The 27,751-nt window shown below is 37.9% G+C and overlaps 2 protein-coding genes, 2 long non-coding RNA genes and 1 pseudogene across 4 annotated transcripts; 3 read left to right on the top strand and 2 right to left on the bottom strand.

Annotated features, from left to right (window-relative positions):
* Nucleotides 1-354: 354 nt before the first annotated feature.
* Nucleotides 355-2,778, top strand: LOC121771781 (F-box protein At1g70590-like). Its single transcript, XM_042168658.1, has 4 exons — nt 355-978; nt 1,729-1,862; nt 2,120-2,302; nt 2,512-2,778. The coding sequence occupies exons 1-4, from the start codon at nt 462-464 to the stop codon at nt 2,620-2,622; spliced, it is 945 nt and encodes a 314-aa protein (XP_042024592.1). The 5' UTR covers nt 355-461; the 3' UTR covers nt 2,623-2,778.
* A 137-nt stretch (nt 2,779-2,915) lies between these two features.
* Nucleotides 2,916-4,910, bottom strand: LOC121771779 (annotated as a pseudogene).
* A 2,666-nt stretch (nt 4,911-7,576) lies between these two features.
* LOC121771180 lies at nt 7,577-8,214 on the bottom strand. The gene is made up of 2 exons (XR_006043954.1): nt 8,150-8,214; nt 7,577-7,992 (listed from the first exon to the last, which is right to left on the bottom strand). It is a non-coding gene; the product is annotated as an uncharacterized LOC121771180 (long non-coding RNA).
* A 1,226-nt stretch (nt 8,215-9,440) lies between these two features.
* Nucleotides 9,441-11,003, top strand: LOC121771175. The gene is made up of 3 exons (XR_006043951.1): nt 9,441-9,696; nt 10,412-10,477; nt 10,949-11,003. It is a non-coding gene; the product is annotated as an uncharacterized LOC121771175 (long non-coding RNA).
* Nucleotides 11,004-14,929: 3,926 nt separating this feature from the next.
* Nucleotides 14,930-17,684, top strand: LOC121770856 (protein DETOXIFICATION 30-like). The gene is made up of 8 exons (XM_042167635.1): nt 14,930-15,345; nt 15,567-16,108; nt 16,287-16,373; nt 16,466-16,522; nt 16,613-16,851; nt 16,947-17,065; nt 17,142-17,228; nt 17,350-17,684. Exons 1-8 carry the CDS (start codon nt 15,007-15,009, stop codon nt 17,413-17,415), a joined length of 1,536 nt encoding a protein of 511 aa, XP_042023569.1. The 5' UTR covers nt 14,930-15,006; the 3' UTR covers nt 17,416-17,684.
* The last annotated feature ends 10,067 nt before the right edge of the window (nt 17,685-27,751 follow it).

Here is a 27,751-nt window from a genome sequence, read left to right as displayed (position 1 = left end):
TTAATCAATTATTATATTAATAAAAATTCAATATATAGTTTTTATATTTAATATAAATTCGAAAGCTATTTTTTAGTTATCTATATTATAAAATTAATCAATTAAGTGTTGAATTAGGAGTTAAAAATATAGAATAATAGAAATTTTATCGGGTTTTCGGGCCAGCCCATCGAATTTTCGGGTCTGACCCTAACGGGTTGTGAGTTAATCGGGTGCGGGCTACTCGGATTTCGATTTTATCGTACTAGAAATTTCCAGCCCTAACCCTATAAATTTGACGGGCCATTCAGACAAGCCCACAGATTACGGGCTATATTCACGTCCCTATAAAAGATCTACTTATAAAAATTTCTGGTTGTATAGATTTCATACAAAATTTGTAACGAAATTCGCATTCGCATCACTGTCACAAAAACACACTATGGTCGTCTGAAAGCAGCTGCACGCCACCGTCGAAGAAAATGACGTGGCCGTGCAATCCCGACGGAAACCACCACTTTGCATCGCTTTCCCTTTCGAGGAAACCCAAGGAATCCCCCACTCTCGCCAAATCCTCCAAATCGCATCTCTCCATCTCCAGTTCGCCCCCAAAATCGCCTCAGGCCTCGGATTTCTCGGCGCTTCCGTACGACGTGCTGGCGAGGATCGCGGCGCCGTTCTCGCTGCCGAGCCTGAAGACGGCGTCGCTGGTGTGCAGGGCGTGGAGGGACGCTCTGAAGCCGCTGCGGGAGGCGATGGTGCTCCTCAAGTGGGGGAGGAGATTCAAGAGTGGGAGGGGAGGGGTGAAGGCCAATTCGAAAAAGGCGCTCGATTGCTTCCTCAAAGGGGCGGCGCGTGGGTCCACGCTCGCGATGGTGGATGCCGCATCGATCTATTGGAGGATGGGGAAGAAGGTCGAAGGGATTGCTTGGTATCGCATGGCAGCGGAGCTCGGTGATCATACTGGACAGTGTAATTTGGCCATTTGTTATTTTCAAGGTAACAATTTTATTTTGAAAATCCATAATTGTGATTAATAAAATCTTATCGATAAATTAAAATCCTAATTATAGATTTATAAGCCCTAATTGTGGATTAGTGAACCTAATTGATGGACGCACACAAGTTTTTACCTTAAGTTTGATGTAGTGAAATTTGATGAATCAGTTTGCTGTTTTATTCAACATTTATTGAGATATCATAGTCTTATTGATGTTTGATGATGTTAGTGTGAGGAGTTAAGTGTTCGATTTTCGTCTACGAATAAGTAATGGATTGATCAAAATGGGAGATGATGGTCTCGAACATAAGGAGAATAAATGGAGTAGATTCAGTTAGGAGATGATGATGTTGAACATAAGAACAATGCTAGTCTTGGTGCTATGAGATAATTTTAACTTAAAGTGATTTAGGCCATGCCAAATGATCGCATGTCACATTAGTGCTGCTCTTTTAATGGAATCATGGGGTTCGTTTACCCCGCGCATCAGGCAGATGGATATTGATAGTTATTCGGGTCTATGATGCCAACTTCCAAGCTTGGGTCGTCTTAGGTTCGCCTATCAAGTTTCTTCATTCACCGTCGTTTCCACTAGGACCTGTTGTTTCAGATGAATGGAGACTGATATAAGAATAAGCGGGTACTATGTTTTTATCCAGAGGGAAAGGACTTGTTTTGAAGATTGGCAGTTGCAGAGAAAATACTGTCCTTTGGCTTTTCTAAATATGTCTTGGTGTTACATGCTGCAGCTTATCCTTTAAAGACCAGGGATGCAATTGGATGGTTATACCAGGCTTCCTTTGGTGGCCATGTCCGTGCTCAATATCAGCTCGCACTTTGTTTGCACCAAGGTCGAGGGTTGAAGCGGAGTCTCCCAGAAGCGGTATTCCACAGCATTTTTTACTTCACATTTGACACGCACGTATACTTCTTTTCACTTTTTAGTCACTGTATCATATGTCGCTCGTTGTTCAAAGTCACTGGTCAACTTATACATGTGTGTTGAGGTTTTTTTTTTGGTTCCAAATATGGAATTTTCTACCTTAACTGGCAGCGGTGCCTTGTAAGAAAATCCATGACTGCTTGAATGCATATGAGAGTAAGAGGTCTTCTTTTCCTCGATCCTGAAACTTATGACAGGCTCGTTGGTACCTAAGAGCAGCGGAAGGGGGATATGTGCACACAATGTACAATACATCTCTGTGCTACTTGATGGGTGAAGGTTTGGCGCAGTCCAACCGGTTGGCTAGAAAATGGATGAAGAGAGCTGCTGATCATGGCCACAGCAAAGCTCAGTTCAAGCACGGACTGTGTCTTTTTTCAGTAAGTATACATTGTTCTTATAGAAGCAAGGACTCGACTTTACAACGAGGGGGCGTTTACTTTGTATGATTAGTCAAGTTTACGTATTTGAACATGATCTAACAAGTGCATAATTGTTTAATCCATCAAAGGCTTACATGATCTAACAAGCTTGTAGGTGGATTTGCCTATATTTATCTATCTGAGCTATCTCATTGATATGATTCTAGGAAGGGGATATGATGAAGGCCGTGGTGTATCTGGAGCTGGCCACCCTAGCTGGGGAGAGAGCCGCTGCTGATGTGAAGAATTTCATTCTCCAGCAACTTTCAGCAACCTGACGTGATCGGGCATGCTCCTTGTAGATACCTAGCGTGATCTGACTGCCCGACCCACCCTCTTGATGTCCTTGCTTAATACGATACCGCAAACAGTTTCCTCATCTCCATGGGTATATATCTTCCCCTTGAATAAATGCAGATCTATATTTGATGATATGCTTCAAATCAGCCACTTTAGCTGTAAGTTTGTAACTATTTGTAATGAGCAGATTGTTAATATCTTCCAATCACACTTGTGGTAGAATTTGGACTTATTCTGATGATCATCATACTATGGAGAAATGTTTTGTAAATATCACAAAAAATGCCTCAGTCTTCATTAGGTTTTCAATACAAAAACATAGTACTAAAACTATCTTTGAGTGAGCATGCCAGAGTAAGAGTGAAGAAACACAGTTAGATGGTAGATTGCTTGAGGTATCAGCTCCTTCAACTCAGGGTGTTGGACGATGAGAGCTCGGCCGATACATTCCAACGCGCCAGCCACCCCCTCTCGCTCCAAGTCTTCGCTCTTCCCAGCGTGGATGGCGAGGTAGCACGCGAGAATCACACCATGCAGCCGCGCCTCCTCATTGTTGCTTCTCAACAGCCTCATGAGGGGAGGAATGCCACCAAACTCAATGATTGTCTTGCAGTGCTAGACGCATAGGAAATTGTCGGGGCAGCCGAACTTTCCGAGCGCAGCAGCCGCTTCTGCAGCCACAGCCTCGTCCCCTTGACCTAGCAATGCCACCAATGGTCCAATAACCCTCGTCTCCCTAGCCGGGAACGTCCGCGCCAAGCAGCCAACCGCTCTTACACTAGCTACCTGCAACGACGGATCATTGGATTCTTGAACAACCCTAATTAGCTGGTCCACGACGGCCTTAGCTGCCGGCGAGTTTGTCTTGAAAGCTGCACGTCTGAGGTCCGCATTGGACTCGGCTGTAGTGGTTATCTCCGTTAACGACATCAAGCAATTCCTCTGCAGCTCGCCTCGTTCTACCTCAACGAGCTTAGCTAAACAGAGCAAACCCTTTGTCTCTGCGATTCGCCTGCTATTTGCCACACTCCCTCTAGCAAGCATCCATAGTGCCTTAGCACAACTAGTTTGGAGCTCAAGTTTCATCTCTGCAGATTGCGAGGAATACGCAGATGAAGACGAAGACAACACCGATGACTCCTTGTTGATCTGCACAATGGAATGAATGCTATTTTTCCCCAATTTGAGCTTAGAATCATCCACGAATAGGTCAAACGATAGCAATGTGACAAGAGCCCTAATCACATTTTCCCGCGCAAATTCTTCTTGTGCAAGAGGGGAATTCTGCGCCATTTCAGCTACTAAACTGGCAACTTTAATCTGCACGTTAACTGCAGAATTTCCCAAAATTTGTGCTATAATCGGCGCGCCGTGTTCGTCGATGATCGCCTGCACTCGGTTTTGATCGTTTGCGAGGTTGAAGAGCAATGATGCAGCTGCAATTTGCGCTTCTGAAGAAGTTCTGTCCTTCAACAGCTTCAACAATGGCGGAATCCCGCCTTCTTCAACTGTGATCTGTTTGTTTCTGTCATTGTGTTTTGCTAGCGAGGCTAATTCGTTCGCAGCCTCGATTTTATCCTGCAATTGGCCTATATGCAGCGCCGCCGTGAGCGCCCAAACCCAGGCGATTATAGGGTCGTTGCTGGCGATTGGGGGCAGAGTGAGCACGATTCCGCCGCCGCCGTCGAGGATGGAGAGGATCCATTTCATGTCCGCCGCGGAGGCGTCGAGGAGGGTGAGGAGCTTGCGGAAGTCGGCAGCGGAGACGATCGTCACGACGCGGCGGAGGGCGCTGCGCCGCCGGCACTTCTTCATCCGCGCCAGCGACCTCTCGAGGGTTTTGGTCACCTCCACCGCGACGCGGCGGAGCGGGCGGTCGTAGGCGGCGTCAGCGGCGAGGCGGGAGGCGGAGCGGAGGATCTGGCGGAGGCGCTCCACCTGCTTGGCGACCTCGGAGCACTCGAATTTGAACGATTCCGCCTCCTTGGCTGCGGCGGCGATTTGGTCGGAGAGCTGAATCGGAAAGGATAGGGCTTCTCCGATTCGTTTCTGATGCAGCTCAATTGCGCGGGACTTCAGCGATTGCGGTTTCTTAGGGATTGTTGCTGCTGTGGATGAGGGTTTTACTGCCATTTTTTAAGAAATTGAAGGTCGAATTTGATCGGAAAAAATGGAAGTCAGTTTACATTTTTTGTTTGTATTGTGTAATGCTACTGATGTTGAGAATTTATTAACTATGATTTATAGCTGCAATCGAATGTCTATCATAAATAATTAAATAATGGAGTGTTTATTAATAGAATTAAAATATTCCAATTTTCAGGTGTGTGTTCGATATGATCCGGATGCTTCGGGGTCATTTTATTTTAATATCAATCTCTTTAAAGTTAAAAAAAGTTTATTTTTCTAAGTTTTCTTCTTATATTTTGTATGTATCGTATTTCATTTTTTAAAATTTATTTTGGCACAAGCTTTTTCTATATTTTCATTTACTAGTATTTGATGAAGTTTTTACTTTGTCACGATAGGAATCGTCGTGAGTTATTTTTTTTTCAATTTTCAGTAACAAAAAATTAAAAATGGCACTGAGATTACAATTTAAATAGTTGATTATGAATTCATGTTTAAAATTTACTAAATAAATTTAACTTTGGATGGAGTATTAATAAACCAATGATTGTATGTGTTAAATAATTGAGTCGATTTGCATGGTTGAAAATTTTCTGGACAAACGTATTGGAACAACCTGGAATTAGCTTTGTTAGTGGCTCACGAAATCGAACTTTTTCCCTCAAAATTATTTTTATATTCTGGATTTTATTCTCCACGCATGGCGAATCTTCTAGATTTTGATGATAGGATAATATCTTGTACATTATGGTCGTTACATAGAGTAATATATATGACATGTTCGTAAATTTGTTAGTATTCACATTCGCAACAAGGATATTAAATGTATGCAATCTATCATTTTATGCATATCTTTTTTATATAGAAAACAGTAAAGCAGTTATGTTATTATCTTCGTTGTTGGCGGATTACGACGCTGGCGTTTTAGGCATTTCTTTGTTGCAAAGAAAAGTTCGAAGAATTTCCATAGTTAATTTATTAGGAAATTGGTCTATAAAATCATAAACTTTGCTTAAAATTTTGGTATTTCAACTTTAAAATTGGTATATAATATCACAAATTTTGCATTTTGTTTGGTATTTCTCATGACATGTCTATTACTATATTTGACTAACTTATGAGACTTTTTTTATCACATTTGACACAATTAAATCAACGTGGTTTTCAACACATGACTTTTTATCCTACATCTTATGAACTTAAAAAGAGATTTAAAATATCATAAAACGTCTCACGGTTGCCTACACAATTAAAATATCCTACACAATTAAAATAACATTTTGATGAATATATCTTATTTCAGTGAGTTTGAGAAATACTAAACAAAATGCAAAGTTTGTGATATTATAGATCAATTTCAAAATTCATGGGAAATACCAAATTTTAGGCAAAGTTCTTGGTTTTAGAGACCAATATCCATAATTTGTTTAACTATCAAATTTTGCTTTTTATAGTATGCTCTAGTTTTAATGAACTTCGTCGAATTCCTCCTTATTTTTAATCAATTTTGCACTGATCCTTATTTGGACTAGTGTGACGTTTACTTGTTACTAAAATTTAGAGAAATTCAAAGACACGTTGCATAACTCAGAAGTAATTGTTACTATGCATTTAATCGTGCTCCAAACTTGCTGAAAAGTTGGAGAACGTATGACTAATCTTATCTTATAAGATGTTTCAAAAGTTTATAATATTTCATGAGTGTTTAAATTTCGAGATTTTTAGGTAATTGAACTCAGTGGAGAATATAAAATCAAAGTTGTATATATTGACAATAACAAATTTTAATAGAACTATTTCAGTAAAAAAAAAGAATTGTTGCTTACTAGAGTCACTGCTGTGAATTGATAATTAAAACCATCAACTCCAAACCTAAAACAAACTATAATGATGGTTAGTGATGTCAGTGTAGCCCGCAGTCAGTGGGTTAACTCGAATAGCCCGCCAAATTTCTAGGGTTAGGGCCAAAAATTTCTAACCTGATAAAATTAAAACCCGATAAGCTCGCACTCGATTAACCCGTAACCCGTTAGGGCTAGACCCGGAAACCCGATGGCCTGGCCCGAAAATCCGATAAAATTTCTATTATTCTATTTTTTTACTCCTAATTCGGCACTTTATTGACTAATTTTATGATATAGATAACTAAAAAATAACTTTCAATTTTATATTAAATATACAAATTATATATTAATTTTTTATTAATATAATAATTGATAAATAAATTGAACTCACTAAAAGAATATTTAAATTTCTAAAACATGCATTAAAATTACACGAAATATCTCAAATATTAGTATTTGATCATGTTTATGATTGAATTTAAGCATATATCTTAAATTTATCATAATTAAATATTTTATATTTTATAAATATAACTAATTTTCACCATGATTTAATGGATTGATCGCATCATGATCTTATCGGTAGCAACCCGATTAACCCGTTGGGCTAGCCCGAAACCCGAGCTTCTAGGGCTAGGGTCGAACGCCCATAACCCGAAAGAAATCACAACCCGATTAGCCCGCACCCGGTTGACTCGCAACCCGATAAGATTGGCCCAAAACCCGATGGGCCGACCCGATTGACATTCCTAGATGGTATGCATTGGCAATATTTACAGGCACCAATCGCTTTAATCCTAAAAAATGTGTTCCTTCTTTATGACTATTTCTTGAATTAATTCCTCCAAATTATTAAGAATTTGTTCAGGCAAGATGGGGAAATCATGACACAACCCTTGTGACCACATGCGAATGCGTCATAAAGCTTATTTTTTTTCCCTCTATCTCTTGCTTTGAATTGAGGTCTTAGAAAACCATCTTATTCATATTATCCTATATAGATAATGTAAATATGTAGAACATTGACATCAAAGTTTTTATATCAACCTTGTAAACGGTGTTCCACGCCACAAAAGTAGATTTGTTATGTTTGGTTTGGGATGCAGTAAAATATGAAAGCAATAAAAATACCACATGGCGGAGGAGAATTGGTAGCTGAAGAATAGATGATCAAACTTTCCTCCTTGCAAAGGGCACACCCATCATCTTCAATTCATCAGATTCCAAATCTAAAGAGTCGATTTTTGGGGTTTATTCTTCCATGTAGCCGGAACCACATATGTAATTTTTGCTCATGATGGAGTGATTTTCTTCCATGCTAGGTGCCCAATGTCGGATGAGCTAGGAGCTTCATGTTGCCACATCTTGGTAGACCTGCACGACAAAATTAGAGACAATATTTGTCAGAAGCGGAGCTAGGAATTTGTAGAGAGGGGGGCAAATTTTTATACGAATGAATTTTAAGTATTTTTGAGGAGGGGCATTTAGTAAGAGATTGAATGAAATAAAATGTGAGGGGCAAATGTCCCACCTAGGCATAATGTAGATTCGCCCCTTGGTATTTGTTAAAAGTGTGTCTTCTTTCTTACGAACTTTATCATGTTATGGTTGCGAATAAGTTGAGAAATGACTGGTTGAATTATATTTCCAAGGTATACAACAAAAAAAAATTCAAGATGTACTACTTTAAATTAAATATTTTTGTTGGCAATTGAAATATAAAAATAAATATAATAATATCCCATATCGGTGTACACAAAGAGCTTAATCCACTATATAAGGCTCATTGGCCTCTCCTCCTATCACCAATTGGTTTTAGGATGGAACCACATGGATTTCTATCATGGTATCAGAGCGAGCCGCCGATTGTGGGTCATATTTAACTGACCCAGCAGTATATCTGGGCTGAAACAGAAAAAATGACTGACCCAGCAGTATAACTGGGATGAAAATTTGGGTCAGTGGTCCAACCGATCGGAAAAAAATTAGGCCAATTGTCCAATCGATCATAAAAAAAAGTCCAACCCCTCCAAGCTTCACCTTGAAGGGTTTGAGACCGATCGGAAAAAAAATTAGGCCTATTGTCCAATCGATCATAAAAAAAAGTCCAACCCCTCTAAGCTTCACCTTGAAGGGTTTGAGGAAGGATGTTGGCAATTGAAATATAAAAATAAATATAATAATATTTCACATCGGTGTTTAAGATGAAACTCATGGATTTCTATGTTTTAAATCATTTGTAAGATACGAATACTAGTATGAGTCAACTATCCCACACGATAGAAAATAATACTAATACTAAATGTATTTTTTTTTAAATAGATTATTTTTAATCCGTCTTATTCCCGTATAAACGTTTGTTGGATCAGTCATTATTGTGGTACGTCTCATATGCTTCTATCACTGCATGTACATATTGTCATATTGTTAATTTGTTATATCTGTGATGTGGAACGTAAGATGTAATGTTGCAATGTAATAGAAAATTGAAAGCCACGCTTTACTAAACATGAGAAAAGATGCTCAGTAAAGCTCAAAACAGTAGAAGGTAGAAATTTTTGGCAAGAGATTGGTTAGATTCTGACTTTTATATTGGAGATAAATCATCATCCTCTAGATAAACTGTGTGGTATAAATCACTATTTCACACAATACTCATTTCAATACTAGAACGTGCTCGTTTCAATGACGTAACATCATGAAGATTGAAGAAAGCAAAAAAAATGGAAGAATGGAAATGTAACACCCCGAAAAATAAAGGAGAGAAAAAAAATATCAAATTAATATAATTAAATCTTTTCCTAGTTGACTTGGACAAATATATTTCTCCAAACCTCATCACCAATCGATTTCCCCATATCACCACTCCCTAAAATCTCTCCAACCACCAAATCCATCAATATCTATCAGTTTTGCCCGTACATATATATATATATGTCTTCCCTTTAATCTCAGCAAATTACCGTCTTCCGTTCTGCAATTTTTCTTCTCCTCCGTTAAGGGTGAAGGAGAAACCGAAGGAGCGTGAATTTTTTTGCCAATACCTTCTGTTTGAGCAATTTTCGTTCTATACCAAAGGTATACCCTTTATTCTCTAAACCCTCTGCATAATCACTTTAGTTCACGAGGCTTGGAGTGAATCATGTTCTTTTCTAGCAAAAGCTCCAATCTTTAATACTTGTAGTAGCCTTCTAGTGTACCTCTGACCCCGATTCCTAAGTTTCCTTATCTGCTTATTAATAAGTGGAATCAAAGAAATTAGAAGAAAATCTAAGCAAAGGGGAAAAGGGGAAAACGTGTGGATGGTTTGGGGAAGAAGACGGGTAGGGGGATTGAGAGTATTTTATGTACTGACTTCTTTCTTTTCTTTGTCTTTCCTTATCATTAGTTTTCTTTTTTCATATTAGTTTGGGTAGAGAGAATATACGTGTGTGGTGGCAGGGAGTAGTTTGGCTACTGTTTCTTTTTCTTTAGTTTAAGTGTTGGCTATTTTTTTTATGTTTTGTTGGGCCATGATTTGCTATGAACTATGGACTAATTGGAATTTAATGGAGAAAAGGGGTTAGTGTTGGGCCACTTGATACATAAGAATAATGCCAACAGGTGGGAGTATAATTTATTGTTTGGGCAGATTGTTTCTTTAGCTATGTTTTAAAACAGAAAAGTATAAATACTTTATATATGTGTTTACTCTAGGAAAGAATTAAGAATAATACGAGCACACACATAGGATGCATACATTCTAATTAGATGTTTTCTTGAGTTTGATGAGTTTATTATTTTATTTCAAAAGGGTTTTCTTTCGCAAGCGAGTAAGGCGAAGTGAGAGTTTTCAAGTTAAGAATATTAAGAGAACGAGGTGGGCTTTCTTTTTAAATAAGGGTTATGCCCTAAGTATATTTTTATGTGAAAATGATATGAATATTTGTCATGTCGTGTTTTGTTTTATTCTATGGAACCTATCTGCTGTGGCTTTTGCCATCAATGGATAATCGAATTCGGGTCTGTCTAGGGAGTGAGTCCCTATTCAGGCTAGTGTACACCTATGGAGATCGTGAGCCGTCTTTTGGGTCGGCCGGTCTAGTGACTTGGAATGTGGCCACATTCCTTGTCATCAATGGATCAGATATGGTAGATAGCTATGGGAAAATGGTTGATCAACCGAATTTTACGATGGAAATTATTTTAGTGTCTTGGGCGATTTCTAAAGTTAAAACCCCAAGGCCACTCAATGGTGGCATGATAAATATTTTTTATAAAATATTTTCGGCATGAGTCCACTGAGTGCATAAGTACTCAGCCCTGCATTTTCTTTTTTAAAAATGTGCAGGTTGAGCGTGCCGGGTGCGGTGGGTGTTGAGCAAGACCGTTGAAGAAAGTTAAGTATGTAGAATGTGTCATGTCTTCACACGTAGCATATTCCTTCTCTCAAATGCTTCCGCTAAGTAGTTGTCATTCTTTTGAGTTCTTGTATCGCTGAAATAATATTCATTTTTGAGTTGTTGATTGTTAAGATACTCTGATTTTATTCGAGCTATTCCCATTTGTTTCGAGCTATGGTCGAGTTGTGTTGTTTTCCCCTTTCTTCCCCGCTTCTTTAATCCTCCCCTAGTCGCGATCAACCGTGTTTTCTATCCTTAGAAAATGCGGGCGTGACAGGAAATAATAAGAGAAAATGAAATGAAAGCAGAAAAAGCAGTTGGGATGATTTATTGGGCCTCATATTAATTGAAAATAAATTGTTACATAGACTTAGAGTTGGGTAAATATACCGAAAAAACCGTATATCGATCGTATCGTACCGAAAAATATTAAAAAGTATCGAATTTTTGGTATACCGAATTTTTTGGTACGATACAATATCGTATCGTAAGTTTTCAATACGATAACGATATGAATTTTCTTATACTGCGGTATACCGTTTTATATCGAATATACTATACATATCGATATTATCGTATACCGAAATATATTAAAAATTAATACATATTGAATTATCGATACATACAAATTATACCGATTATAATATAATAATATAATTTATTTGTTAAGATTAAAAGTTTAAATTCATAAATAGATATTCATTAAAATTATTTATATATTTAAAAAATATTTATTGTTCAATTCTATTCTATGCTTATATTAGTATACGATTAAAATTCCTTTTGAATTAGTACTAATTTATCTCTTGGTCTTGAATTTATGTAGGTTAATATTTCTATATGGTTTCACCAAAATGAAGGGTTTGGTGCTCAAGATCAAGATGTTGATAATTTTTGCTAATTATTGTAATGTATTTTGCTCGGACTTGACTTGATTATGGTATTTTTTTAGTGTTTTGTTATGTTGGATTTTGATTATGGAGATGTGAACAATGTTTATTTCATTTTGTTGTAATTATATTAATTTTGGTTTTATTTTTTAGTTTTGAAATTATATTTTCCGGTATACAGGTATGCGAAATGGTATAAAATTTCGGTATACAGGTATTCAAAATGGTATAAAATTTCGGTATCTCATACGAAATTTTCGGGTCTGTCTAGGGAGTGAGTCCCTATTCAGGCTAGTGTACACCTATGGAGATCGTGAGCCGTCTTTTGGGTCGGCCGGTCTAGTGACTTGAAATGTGGCCACATTCCTTGTCATCAATGGATCAGATATGGTAGATAGCTATGGGAAAATGGTTGATCAACCGAATTTTACGATGGAAATTATTTTAGTGTCTTGGGCGATTTCTAAAGTTAAAACCCCAAGGCCACTCAATGGTGGCATGATAAATACTTTTTATAAAATGTTTTCGGCATGAGTCCACTGAGTGCATCAAGTACTCAGCCCTGCATTTTCTTTTTTAAAAATGTGCAGGTTGAGCGTGCCGGGTGCGGTGGGTGTTGAGCAAGACCGTTGAAGAAAGTTAAGCATGTAGAATGTGTCATGTCTTCACATGTAGCATATTCCTTCTCTCAAATGCTTCAGCTAAGTAGTTGTCATTCTTTTGAGTTCTTGTATCGCTGAAATAATATTCATTTTTGAGTTGTTGATTGTTAAGATACTCTGATTTTATTCGAGCTATTCCCATTTGTTTCGAGCTATGGTTGAGTTGTGTTGTTTTCCCCTTTCTTCCCCGCTTCTTTAATCCTCCCATAGTCGCGATCAACCGTGTTTTCTATCCTTAGAAAATGCGGGCGTGACAGGAAATAATAAGAGAAAATGAAATGAAAGCAGAAAAAGCAGTTGGGATGATTTATTGGGCTTCATATTAATTGAAAATAAATTGTTACATAGACTTAGGGTTGGGTAAATATACCGAAAAAACCGTATATCGATCGTATCGTACCGAAAAATATTAAAAAGTATCGAATTTTTGGTATACCGAATTTTTTGGTACGATACAATACCGTATCGTAAGTTTTCGATACGATAACGATATGAATTTTCTTATACTGCGGTATACCGTTTTATATCGAATATACTATACATATCGATATTATCGTATACCGAAATATATTAAAAATTAATACATATTGAATTATCGATACATACAGTTTATACCGATTATAATATAATAATATAATTTATTTGTTAAGATTAAAAGTTTAAATTCATAAATAGATATTCATTAAAATTATTTATATATTTAAAAAATATTTATTGTTCAATTCTATTCTATGCTTATATTCGTATACGATTAAAATTCCTTTTGAATTAGTACTAATTTATCTCTTGGTCTTGAATTTATGTAGGTTAATATTTCTATATGGTTTCACCAAAATGAAGGGTTTGGTGCTCAAGATCAAGATGTTGATAATTTTTGCTAATTATTGTAATGTATTTTGCTCGGACTTGACTTGATTATGGTATTTTTTTAGTGTTTTGTTATGTTGGATTTTGATTATGGAGATGTGAACAATGTTTATTTCATTTTGTTGTAATTATATTAATTTTGGTTTTATTTTTTAGTTTTGAAATTATATTTTCCGGTATACAGGTATGCGAAATGGTATAAAATTTCGGCATACAGGTATTCGAAATGGTATAAAATTTCGGTATCTCATACGAAATTTCGATATACCGTTCGGAATAGTATACCGAAGTTCGGTACGACATATCAAAATTTCGATATGGTAACGGTATAGTTTTTTTCGATACCGAAACTTTCGATACGATAACGATATGAAAAAATTTCATATCGATATTTTCGATATGATAATGATATAAAATTTTATATACGATATATCGTATCGACCCAACCCTACATATGCGCCCTACATAGACTTGCGCCGCAACCATTAAATCTCTAGCTCATAGGCCTCCATATTGTCTAAATTAATCAATCAATTGTAATAAGCAACAAGCGTTGGAAAATGAACAAAATATAAGAGATGTTATGGGCCCAGTTTTTAAAAATTGAATTGATGAATTAAGAAGACCTTTGCATCTTTCTGGTTGAGAAAATACTTAAAACTAATAACAGAATTGGGTCACTTAAATTACATCAAAGTTATCGTTGACAAATTTAGTAAAGTCAAATAACTTATTAATACTGCCTTAAATTACTAGCTAGTATAATAAATTGACAAGGATTTACTATGAGAAACGTGATCAAGCAAAGATTTGCTCAAATTTATCGAGAGATAAATTTTCACAAATTTATAGTATTTGTCCCTTTCCAAATACGGCTCTAGACTCAATCAAACACCACATTTGTCCATGCCCTCAAAAAATCAATTTTGGATTTTTGGTGGTAATTTCAGTTTTGGTAGTTGGATTCTTAAAAAACACAAATTTTGGTAGTTTGTGGTAATTTCAATTCACTAGGATCCCTAAATAATGCCACTAAAAGATGAGAAAAGATTCTCAAACGAGTGAAAGACATAAATTATTTGGAATAAAACTATAGAACTTTAAAAGATACTCAAACGATTGAAACACATCAATTGTTTGCAATTAGTTCTTTCCCAAATTAATTAACAATTCTTCTCCGAATTACTCCTTAATTTTCAGCAAATAGTCACTTGAAAATGACAATAGCTATAGGGAGAAAGAACAAATTATTAAAAATAATAAGTTTAATCTTGTTTTTTAGTATCTTAAACTTTTTTTTAAATCGATTTTTATTACTGCATATAATTCGTCTTCAGAAGAATGAGTCAGTCAACTGGTCGAATCATAATCAAATTAATTGAGGTGATTTAATATCAGATAGGTCCACCTTAAAATTAGGCAAGCTAAATCATAATTTCAACATTGAAATATCTCAAGCATGACTTAAATCAAATATTTTAGGAGTACAAAGTTTAAGAGTTTTTTTACAGTGAAAACGTGAGATATAAACATAGACATAATAGTAGTATTACAAACGCCCAAAACACTAGACCATTAAAAAAAATCATGGAAGATGGCGGGGTGGTGCAGCTGCTTCTCTCCGCCACACACGGCGGTGTCGGTGAGCAGAAGTCCCCGCTGCTAACGAGCAACGGCGAGGGCGGCGGGAGTTGGAGTTCTGATGACGACATTGGGCCCATCAATGGGGTGGTAGATTTTGGGAGAGAATTCTTGATTGAATCCAAGAGGATATGGTGCCTTGCTGCTCCGGCGATGTTCTCCTACTTCTGCCAGTTTGGGCTCATCACCATCACTCAAATCTTCGCCGGCCACCTCGGCACCGTCCAGCTCGCCGCCATCTCCGTCGAGAACTCCATCATCTCAGGATTCCCCTTTGCCTTGATTGTATGTCACAATTTCTTGCTTTCACAATTTTGTTTACACATATAACACATTGCGCACACGGCACACACAAACCCTGTGTGTTTGCATACATGTGTGCTATGGATATATACAATATTGCAATAAATATATTTAATTTATAATTAATTAGAATTCTAATTCTTATTCCGTGTAGCGAACGGAGCCTATGACTAACTGATGTAGTTTGAGTCCTTTCCACACAGTATGGAATGGCAAGTGCACTAGAGACATATTGTGGGCAAGCCTATGGAGCCAAACAATACGAAATGCTAGGAATCTATATGCAACGAACATGGCTCATCCTCAACGCCGTGGCCCTCGCATTCCTCCCTCTCTTCCTCTTCGCCACCCCGGTCCTCCGACTCCTCGGCCAGGCCCCAGCCGTGTCAAGGGAGGCCGGGAGGTTCGCGATGTGGATGATCCCCGAGCACTTCGCCTACGCCATGACCTACCCATCCACCAAGTTCCTGCAGGCTCAGAGCAAGGTCGTGGTGCTGGCTCTGATAGCCGCAGCCGCGCTCTGCCTCCACGCCTCCCTCACCTGGCTCCTCGTCTCCACCCTCGGCTGGGGGCTCGTGGGGGCGGCCGTGGCGTTGGACGCCTCGTGGTGGTTCATTGCCGTGGCGCAGTTCGCGTCCGTCGTAGCCGGGAGCTGCGGCGAGGCTTGGAGTGGGCTGTCGTGGAGGGCGTTTCATGATTTGTGGAAGTTTGTTAAGATGTCTCTTGCCTCAGCAATGATGATGAGGTCAGTTAGTTACTACTACTATGGAGTACTAGATTAATCTAATTCTACCACATTGAAATATATTAGTACTACTCAAATTTGTTTTTTTCACTACTACAAGGCTACCATCAATCTACAAACTCTCACCTAATTTTGAAACATACACCTAAATGATTATGTATTGTTTAATTTTGTGTAGCATGGAGACATGGTATGTGTTTGCTCTCACTCTATTTGCTGGATACTTAGAAGATGCTGAGATTTCAATAGATGCCTTCTCAATATGGTGAGTTACATTTTGCACATTGCCAAATTTCATAAACACAAAAATTCGTAACAAATTCAAGTTTGACATAATCTACGTCACAAAATATGCAGCATAAACGTCCTCGGTTGGTCCGGCATGGTGGCAACTGGACTCAACATCGCCACAAGGTTCGTACGGGCTCTTGAACAGGGCAACGTATTTCACAAAGAAAAAAATGCTCTGTTTCAAGAAGGTCTAATGAGTTGGTGCACGTGCAGTGTGAGGGTGTCGAATGAGTTAGGCCGTGGGCAGCCCGGGAGGTCAAGGTTGGCAGCGGTCGTGAGCGGGGTGTCTTCTCTACTAACAGGGCTGCTCTTTACCATCATCCTAGTAGCCTCTAGGAAGCAGTATCCTGCTATTTTCTCGAGCAACGAGCAAGTTCAGAAGGTCGTGGAAGAGCTAACGCCATTGCTAGGGATAAGCATTGTATTCTCGAATGTTCAATGCACTCTACAAGGTATTGTTTTGTCGTATGGTATTACTCTCTCTGTCCAATTGAGATAGTATTCATACGTTGTTGCGTGGATCGAACTGAGAGTAGAGTGTGTGTAGGAGTGGCTATCGGGGCGGGGTGGCAGGTTCGGGTTGCTTACTTGAGCGTTGGATGCTACTTCCTGTTAGGTGTCCCCTTTGGAACACTAATGGCATACAAGTTTGAAATGGGACTCAAGGTGAGTTGTGTAAATGTCAAATATATGATCAATTAAATTTAGCAACAATTCTCATATAGTTTGGATTGGTTTTTAGGGACTTTGGTGTGGAATGGTGATTGGTTTGTGTATGCAAACTGGGCAATTGCTGTGGATTATATGCATTGCAAACTGGAACAAAGAGGTTAGTTTTATATGCACATATTATATGTGAATTTAAACAAAAAATATGAGATTTTTTTTTAAAAAAATGAACTTTATTTTAGCACCAGTACTTTTTTTTAATGCTTCTTGGCATTTTGCAGTGCTTGAAGGCTAGAGAAAGGCTGAAACAGTGGAGTGAGGAAATAAGTGGCAAAGAGACAAGTTAGCAAAGCAAAGCCTAATATATGAGTTAAATAAAACAACTAAGTGGTTGTAAATTGTAAATTGTGACACATATTAGCCTACAACATTTTAGTCACATGTAATTAATAGCTTTTCCTCGTAATCGGATGCCTAATGAATTTTTTTCAGGAAATTTCTGTGCCCAGAAATCGAATCTTGGGCACAAGATTTGCAAATTCATACTCTGCATTGTAATCCATAGAGTCATTTTTTTTTATTTTGGACATTCCATTGTAATTATTTCATTTTTTAGTTAAAAAATACTCTGACTCTTGTTTTCTCTTTCTTACTTTATTCTCTCTAGGGTGAGAAAAAAACCGAAAACCGAATATCCGAACCGAACCAAACCGAAAATTTGAAATTCGGTTCGGTTCGATTTTGAAATTTGAAAAATTTAGGTTTTTCAGTTCGGTTTGGTCGGGAAAAAAAATCGAATAACCGAAAAACCGAATTATATTTAATTATATATATGCTATTATTTAATTATACTCAAAATTAAAACCCTAAACGAAACATCATCTATCGTTGTTCATTGTTCAGTCCGCCGCTCCTCTCTCTAAGATTGTAACCCTAAATCCCGCCACCTCTCCCCCACCAACCCGTCGCCCTTCCATCGGCCAGCTCCGGCGACCCCCCTCCACGCCGTCAGGGAGAGAGCTCAGAATGTTTGTCTCACGCACCACGCCGACGCTCCTCTACAGCTTCACACCGTCGTCTCCACAGGTCCAACTCCAGGTGAAACTCACAGCTGCAACTTCAATTGCGTGAGCCTCACAAACCCACAGCTGCAACTTCCTCCTATCCCTCTAATAATTCAACATTTATTTATTAAGCTATCTAATTCCTAATATGGAAGTATGATTAATTGATTATCAGTTGTTGGGGATTGATGGTGCACACCCAAACTCCACATTAGTATGATATTGTCCGCTTTGGGCAAAGGCTTTACAGTTTTGCTTTTGGGTACTCTCCAAAAGGCCTCATACTAAGGCCATCCACAACGCTGTCTCTTAACCGTCTCATCTCTTCACTATTCATGGGCCCCATTGTACTTTTCATCCCATCTCTTAACTAATAGACAACACCTGCAACCCTCCATTTCTTAATAATCTCTTAACCATCTCATCCCTTAACTATTCATTCAATTTCATTTTTAAATTTTATTTCCAACAAATTCAATTAATAAAAACATACTTCATTAAATAAAATAATATTACAACTTAAAATTCTAAAAAAATAAAAAAACACATTAATAAAATCCTAATATATATATATATATATATATATATATATATATATATATATATTGTTAAACTCATTTTCTCCCTTTAGATTTAAGTTCCTTCTCAATTTGTAGCGTTGGATCTGTAGGATGGACGATCCAGATGACATGCATAGATAATGATCCCGTAGTTCATTATTTGGTGGTTTTCGTGCATCATGGGGGTGAAGTAGTAAATTTGTACACTAAAAAACCTCCGAAAATAGCAATTGCGAAATTTTAGCGTGATATACCCACGCCCTTCCATCTAGTCTACACATCATTCATCACCCACCCTATTAACTCACAATCTCTCTACCAATTCGTCTCCCCAATTTCCAAACCCTTTCAAAACCCTAGCCGCCCCTTCGCAAGGTTGCTCCGATTACTCGGAACTGCAGTCGGTGTCTGATTTAGGGTCCAACAACCGTTCCGGTTTTGCACAAGATTCGTCAGAGGATTTAGGTTTTGTCGAATGTTATTTTAATGGATTACTGAACGAGTTTCATCAAGCCTTTCCCCCAATTTTCGCACGTAACACATCACCCACACCACGACTCACCGGATTACCATCACCCGCGCAAATTTGTTGATGAAATTTTATAGGGCTTTATTTGTTTGGTGTCTTGTGCAATTTTCAAAATATCTAAAAGAGGACGTCCGTCAAATTCGCAACAATCGCAGAAAGAGGGAGAGCTCCTGTTTTCATTTGCATTTTGAATACCTGGACTGTTGCTCTGCTTCTGTGTTTGATATATTTGGTTTTTTATGCCCACATGTTTTAATCGAGTTTGTACATTATTTTCCTAATTGTGTGCATTAATTTAACATATGTAGCCACTATCTGTCTGTTGCTGGACATTATTGTATACAATAATGTCATGTTAGTGTGTTCATTACTGTAATGGATCTGCACATCATATCAGTATTTATATGCATCAAAATATCCTGTATCATGCAGCATATAACTGGTGTTTTAATTGTCGAAGAGTAAATGGAATATGTGTATGTGCATTACTTGTTATAATATATGCATTATAAGCCTATTTAAATACATTATATTCAAAGGTAAACCCTACCCTTCAATAAACTGTCGTTGGTCATTGTTGAATTAACGAATGCAAAAGTTGTTTGCTCATTAATTAAATGAGTCTGTGCATTAATTTGTCTATTTTTAGTCATTATATATCATGTATCATGCATCATGTCAATCTTGTTTTATATTGTCAAGGAGTAGATCGAATATTTGTTTGTTCATTACTTGATATAATCTCTTCATTATTTACCGATGTGACTACATTATTTGCCTATGTGCATGCATTATGGTCATTTCTGTTTTATAATGTCAAACAACACATGGAATATTTGTTTGTTCATTACATCATATAATCTCTGCATTACGTGCATATTTGATTGCATTATTTGCCTATATGCATGAATTATGTTTACTTTTGTTTTATATACTCAAAGAGTAAAAGGATAATGTGTATGTGCATTGATTGTTATAAACTTTGTATTAAAACTATATATTACTGCAGTATTTACCTATATGAATACATTATGACTGCTGTTGGACATTGGTAAAGTTTTTATTGTAATTTTGATGTTCATTAGTTGCAATTATCTGTACAATATATATCTATTTGGTGTTCCTTATATTGACTGTTGTTGTACATGTGTCAAAGAGTGAATGGAATATTTGTATGTTTATTACTTGACCGGATCTATACATTATTTAGTTATTTTAGTGCATTATTTATCATGGTTTATGTGTTATGTGATTGTAGTTGGACATGTGACAATGGGTAATTGCAATATTCATGGTGCATTTGTTGATTTATTCTGAACATTATTTGATTATTAAAATGCATTATGTATCAGTTTTTAGGCATTATTTTGATGTTTCTGTACAAGGGTGTATAAGTGAATGCAGTTTAACTATCCACATTATTTTATTCAGTCTGTACATTATGTAACTAATTGTATGTTATTATTCTGTATGTTGTACAACATCAAAGCAGCTAAGATTGGACATCAACGAGGCGGTCGATGATATACTGCCAGTAGGAATTGCCAAGAAATTCCGGGAGCTATTATCAGAGCCGGGACAAGTACAACTCCGGAAGAGTTTCTGAATTGTATAAAGAGTTTAACTCAACGGCAGAAGGAAGCCTTACAGAACTTGTATATGAGTCTAAGAGTGAATGCAATATTTGTACATTATTTAGCTATTTGTATGCATTATTTATCATGTTTTATGCATCATTAGACTGTTGTTGTACATGAGTCTAAGAATGAATGAAATATTTGTATGTTCATTACTTGAGTGATTCTATACATTATTTGGCTATTTGAATGCATTATTTATCCTGTTTTATGCATCACGTGATTGCTGTTGTACATACTAGACCCTAGCCCCTAGGATTATTAAACCCTTAGGGAAAACAAGAAACGTGCGCCAAACATCGAAACACGACACAACTTAAATTAAACGGGTCAGGATAAATGTTCATTACATATCACAAATAATGCATTATATAAACTAAAACTGCGCATTACACTACATAATATGTACATTATGTATATCTGTTTTAAAAAATGCCTACGCGCTATGCATGTGCAACCCCAGACGAATTACTACAGCTCGTGTATTTGGACAACGTTTTTTAGACTTAGAACATACTACACCCTATCCCCTAGGCTTGTTAAACCCTTAGGGAAAACAAGAAACGTGCGTAAAACATCGAAACACGGCACAACCTAAATTAAACGGGTAAGGATAAATGTTCATTAAATACCACAAATAAAGCATTACAGAAACTAAACTACGCATTATACTACACAATATGTACATTATGTATATCTGTTTTAAAATATACCTACGCGTTATGCATGTGGAAACCCAGACGAATTACTCCAGCTCGTGTATTTGGACAACGTTTTTTAGACTTAGAACATACTACACCCTAGCCCCTAGGTTTGTCAAACTCTTAGGGAAAACAAGAAACGTTCGTCAAACAACGACACACGGCACAACTTAAATTAAATGGGTCAGGATAAATGTTCATTACATATCACAAAGAATGCATTACAGAACCTAAACTACGCATTATACTATACAAAATATACATTATATGCAACCCTAGACGAATTACTGCAGCTCGTGTATTTGGACAACGTTTTTTAGACATAGAACATACTACACCCTAGCCCCTAGGCTTATCAAACCCTTAGGGAAAATAAGAAACGTTCGCCAAACAACGACACACGGCACAACTTAAATTAAACGGGTCAGGATAAATGTTCATTACATATCACAAAGAATGCATTAAAGAACCTAAACTACGCATTATACTATACAAAATATACATTATGTGCAACCCCAGACGAATTACTGCAGCTCGTGTATTTGAAAAGCTTTTTTTAGACTTAGAACATACTACACCCTATCCCCTAAGCTTATCAAACCCTTAGGGAAAACAAGAAACGTTCGCCAAACAAAGACACACTGCACAACTTAAATTAAACGGGTCAGGATAAATGTTCATTACATATCACAAAGAATGCATTATAGAATCTCAACTACGCATTATACTATACAAAATATACATTATGTGCAACCCCAGACGAATTACTACAGCTCGTGTATTTGGAAAGCTTTTTTTAGACTTAGAACATACTACACCCTAGCCCCTAGGCTTATCAAACCCTTAGGGAAAACAAGAAACGTTCGCCAAACATCGAAACACGACACACCTTAAATTAAACGCGTCATTATAAATGTTCATTACATATCACAAATAATGCATTACAGAAACTAAACTACGCATTATACTATACAATATGTACATTATGTGTACATTTTGCGCGGCTTCCTCCTTGTCGAACTGCAATAGCCCCTCGAGTTCTCGTTGTGATCGACTGCGATCTTGCAAGAGAGCACAGTTCCGAAGGCAGAGAAGGTCTCGAAGAGCGCCTTTGTCGATGGACTTCAATAAGCGTCGGCGCTTCAATGAGAAACCGGAACGTGCATTCAACTGGTCATCGTCGATGGACTTCTTATGGCCCTCCCTATTGCATACGACATAATACCACGTTGTAACTTCATCCACCTTCATCACACCTTGTTTGCGCGTGTCAAACCCAACGTCCCTAGCATACACATCATAAAACGCGAGTGCAAACTCTAATGATTCGAACCTCTGACCAACTACAAGCTTTAATTACTCAGAACATGCAGGTACAACCCGTACTGTTTACAAACACGACACAGTATACATGTTCAGGTAAAGATAAATTATAGAGAATATACTATACATTATATAACCTAAACGAGTGCATTACATAAGCATACTTATACATTACATGTATAATTATTTATACCTAGTCATTCAACATTAAATCAAACACTAAACGGATGACACCAATTCGCGGACATACGTAAATGTTTGGAATCGCATATTATACCACAAACCTGGGCCAAGAAATCTGCAACACTACGGGAATGATTGAAAACCAATTTAACATGAAATAACAACACCTATAAGCTTGAATGAACCGTAGCAACAACAAAACCATTAAACAACTAAAATGATTCAATAAATCAGTACCCAATCACACAAACATGAAACACGAATTCGCTGATTTAAACATATTGGGTCGTGCGGCTGAATTTCCAAAAAAAAATTGACAGCAACCAAATCAATACACATGGGCGAAAATTGCAATATTACCTTCTTCCATTGATACTCGAAACACCAGGGATGAACCGTATTCGTTAGATTTAGATTCAAAACAGTTGTTCACCAATGACAGAAACTTCGATTTGCAAAAGGAACTCGGCTACACGCGGGATTATGGACGCAATGAACTAAATCTAGAAAAGATTTGCTGATAAACTGCAATCAGCGTGGAGGGAGGAATTCACGCCTCATACCATAACTAACTAGAAGAGAGAATTTCAATTTTACCCTTCACACGTAAAAAACGCATGCAATCTGATAATTGGATCAACTTATTTTGTCCATTAAATCGGCTGAAATAAAGGGTGGAGATTAAGAAGAAAAATGAATTTAATAGGTAAAAAGGATTTGAATACAATCCTATATATATATATATATATATATATATATATATATATATATATATATATATATATATATATATAGATTTATTACAAGCCCATTTTACTTCATTGTATAGATTTATTACTTCATTCCGTACGTAATACCTTGAAACTACAACATGTTTTTACTTTCTTCCAGTAGGTTTTGAAATGATTCAACATATGTTTCATTTGAATTCATTGACCTGAGTTTTTACTTTATTTACATTAAAAAATGCAATTTATTCAAGTGCGTTTATTACTTCATTCAGAAACGTTATTACTTCATTGGATAAGGTTTTTACTTCATTCCAGTAGGACTTCACATACTTCATTCCAATAATTTATTGCATCATTCCATGTGTTTATTACATCATGTCAGCGTTGTGGCGGTGGTGATAGATATTGTAGAGAGAAAGAACGACACGCAACGGCGAAACCGCATTTACGTACTGGAATGAAGTAATAATCCTACTGGAATGAAGTAAAAACCTACTGGAATGAAGTAAAAACCTACTGGAATGAATTTAAATCTTTGTAACATGTTTGTATGACTTATTTACCTTCGGATGAATTAAAATAGGCTCGTGATGAAGGTGAAAATAAATTATAAATTTGTGCCTCTCATCCATAAAAAACTAGAAAAAAAAACCCTAATTTGGTATGGTTCGGTGGTTCGGTCTTTAAGAGTGGATTTGTGAATAATGGGTCTATATATATATATAATTTAAAATCTTCCGCTCACTCTCTCTAAATTCAAAATCTCAAACCTCAAAGAAGCAGAAGAAAGAGTTGTCTAATGACGATCATGTGCATCTACTGGTTGCCAAATTTATCCCAAATGTGCTCCATTAGATCCTCCTGGAGTTAGGCGTGGGTGGTAGAATCACGTGTCCTTGCCCGAACAGACAACCGATCTTGCATACACGGATGCACTCCACTGCGAGGCGGACTACTTGCGGTAGAGCTTCCCGGGGTTTCAGGGTCGAACCTATTTCTCGCCTCAGGTCCTTCGTCAGCGACAATCATGTTGTGCAAGATTATGCACGTATACATGATGTCGACCATATTCTCCATAAATCACGTACGAGCCGGGGCTTTGATAATGTTGAAGCGAGCTTGGAGAACCCCGAACGCTCTCTCCACATTTTATACTGCCGGTTGTTAGCGATAAAGTTGATGGCCGACGCTTTATCATTCAAAACTTCGGTGAAAATGTCGGATTGGTTGAGCACGTTGACGTCATTGTTCGATCCGGGGACACCGAAATACGCATGCCAAATCCATAGCCGGTAGTCGGCAACGGCCTCGAGTATAACGGTGGGGTGGGTGCCTTTGTGGCCACTCGTGTATGACCCCCTCCACGCCACAGGGCAATTCTTCCATTGCCAATGCATACAATCGACGCTGCCAAGCATCCCGAGAATCCGTGCACTTCTTCGTGAAGTCGTAGTAGAAACTGACAATTTGTCGTGCTTGGCTTCCGGAGAAATTCATTGGTGAAGGCTGCCCGGACGCCTTTGCAGAAGTTTATCAAACACATTCTCCCAGTGCTTTCCCCAATGTGTAAGTATTCGTCGAACACATCCGTCGTTTGTCCAGTAGCAAGCTGACGGATTGCTGCAGTACATTTATGCAGCGTCGTGTGACTAGGACGGCCAACAGCGTCGAACCCTTCTTGGAAGAACTCTTCCCGAGCTGTCAATGTATTTGCGATGTGCATAAATAGCCGTTTCCGCATGCGGAAACGGCGGCGGAAGTAGGTCTCTCCCCATACCGGGTTGTCACAAAAGTAGTCGCGTACCAACCTTGAGGAGGCTTCCTCCCGGTTACGATGGATGTAAGTCCGGGATCGACTTTGAGGCGCCGCGGCTTCCTCCTCCTCCCGACTTTGATTTTCTGCTAGCGATTCTTCCATTATTCGACGCATTTGCTCAAATGGATCCATGAATGGATTAAATTTGGGAGAAGAATAATGTTTTGAGATGAAGAATGTAGAGTGTTTGAGTGAGAATAGAGAGTTTTTTTTGTGGATTAATTTGTGGGAATGATTTGATATTTATAGAAGTGATTGGGGGCTTAAAAAATTCAAAAAAAATTGTAAAAAACGGCTAGTATAATTTTGGAATTTTTTTTATTTTTCAAATTTTTTTCTGAATTATTTTTGAAAAAATAATAAAAAAATACATTTTCAACGGAAATAAACGACGCCCACTCGCGGGCCGGCAAGTCGGCGTCACGGACGAACTGCAACTCGTCACGTCGCCAACGCGCGTGGCGAGACAGCTCACCAAGTGTCTCTCCGCGACGAGTTACGGGACAGGCTGGGGACGAGACGGAGCCCGCAACGCTGTCTCGCTGTCGTCTCGTCTCTCCGAGACGAGATAGGGACCGCAACGAGACGCGTTGCGGATGCCCTAATGGAGTTGGGGTAGCCCTTATATGCTCGTGTAACTCTTGTCCATTCTTCGATGTGGGATATGGTTTGCTCTCCCACAATCCTCCCCTCAAACCAAGTCCCTACCAGACCAAGACCAAGATCACACATAAGTCACAGGCCCAACCCAAGACCACCAGACCAAGATCACACACAAGTCACCCCAGGTCTTGGTCGAGCTCACACAGAGACATCGGAGATCTTGCAAGCGCAATCCACCGAACCCCGAGCCACACAAGCCCAGCCCCTGAACCAGGGCTCTGATACCACTATTGGGGATCGGTGGCGCACACCCAATCTCCTCATTAGTATGATATTGTCCGCTTTGGGCAAAGCCCTCACAGTTTTGCTCTTAGGGTACTCCCCAAAAGGCCTCATACTAATGGAGTTGGGGTAGCCCTTATATGCTCTTGCAACTCTTGTTCATTCTCTGATGTGGGATATGGTTTGCTCTCCCACATTAGTTTTTGGTTCATAAGTTTTACCATGTTTATGAGTTAAACTTATATGGCAGCCGCTGCTTCAAAGATGAAGAAAGGGATTTTCGGTTCAGATTATTCGGGTTTTCGGTTTTAGATTTTTCGGTTTTTTATATAGTTTTGATTTAATTCGGTTTTTTAGGTTCGGTTTTCGGTTTTTCGGTTTTGGTTCGGTTACTGTTTTAGCCTAAATTTGGTTTTTTTAGTTCAGTTCAGTTTGGGCAAAAAACCGAACCAAAACCCGAATGCACACCCATAGTTTCTCTCTATTTTATCCTCTGAACTACTTTATTACCTTTTTATTTAATATATCATACGTCTTTTTCTTAATCCGGTTGGAAAGATTTATCTTTTTCTTTTTCCTGCAAAATTTGTTTTCTAATAAATCTCGGAGATAGTGAACTTGCAGAAATGTAGCAAGGGCCTATTAGCTACTTTTCGTGGCCCAATTGGCCCGCATACTTTCAACTTGCTAGTACACTCATTTAAGTGTTTACGGGCCGGGTCTCTTATAATGGGCTTGAGTTAAAACTGATAATCACACTCTTTTGAATTTGAATCTATACGTTTGCTACTTGCAGAAAAGCCTCATTCTGGGAAATAAAATCGATTGTAACACTTTTTATAAAAGTGGAATGGTAAATGAAGGTGATCGTTTGGGAATATAGTTGAAAATTCATTTTTAGAATGCACACATACGTAAAAGTAGAGTATAAATGACAAGGTTGTGACTTGGGACTTAAAAGTAGGTGATTAGGATAACATAAAAATAAATAAATAAATAAATAAATAAAAGAAGTTGTAGGGTGCAACACTGGCCTACAAAAAAAGGGTATATCCCGTTAAAGATCCAAATCAAGAATCACACACTTCTATAGGCAGCCAAACATGTCTCCCACATTTTCATGTATTTATTCAACTTTGTTTTTATTTTCATTGTCATCATTTTTGTTGCAGTTATGCATGCAGCTGGTCCACTTCTCTCCCTGCAAAAATATCAGCAACGCAAGCCCAATGCCCATACTTTGACACGTCGCCC

The sequence above is a fragment of the Salvia splendens genome, chromosome 16, assembly GCF_004379255.2.
Source record: "Salvia splendens isolate huo1 chromosome 16, SspV2, whole genome shotgun sequence".
NCBI lineage: Eukaryota > Viridiplantae > Streptophyta > Magnoliopsida > Lamiales > Lamiaceae > Salvia > Salvia splendens.
This window is presented reverse-complemented; position numbering and strand designations above follow the sequence as displayed.

Excerpts from the sequence above, each read along its gene's own strand:
- LOC121771781 (XM_042168658.1), top strand. The coding sequence starts at position 462 with ATGACGTGGCCGTGCAATCCCGACGGAAACCACCACTTTGCATCGCTT. Across the intron at positions 979-1,728 it reads GGCCATTTGTTATTTTCAAG|CTTATCCTTTAAAGACCAGG; the intron begins GTAACAATTTTA and ends TACATGCTGCAG. Across the intron at positions 2,303-2,511 it reads ACGGACTGTGTCTTTTTTCA|GAAGGGGATATGATGAAGGC; the intron begins GTAAGTATACAT and ends ATATGATTCTAG.
- LOC121770856 (XM_042167635.1), top strand. The coding sequence starts at position 15,007 with ATGGAAGATGGCGGGGTGGTGCAGCTGCTTCTCTCCGCCACACACGGC. Across the intron at positions 16,109-16,286 it reads GCCTCAGCAATGATGATGAG|CATGGAGACATGGTATGTGT; the intron begins GTCAGTTAGTTA and ends AATTTTGTGTAG. Across the intron at positions 16,523-16,612 it reads GGACTCAACATCGCCACAAG|TGTGAGGGTGTCGAATGAGT; the intron begins GTTCGTACGGGC and ends GTGCACGTGCAG.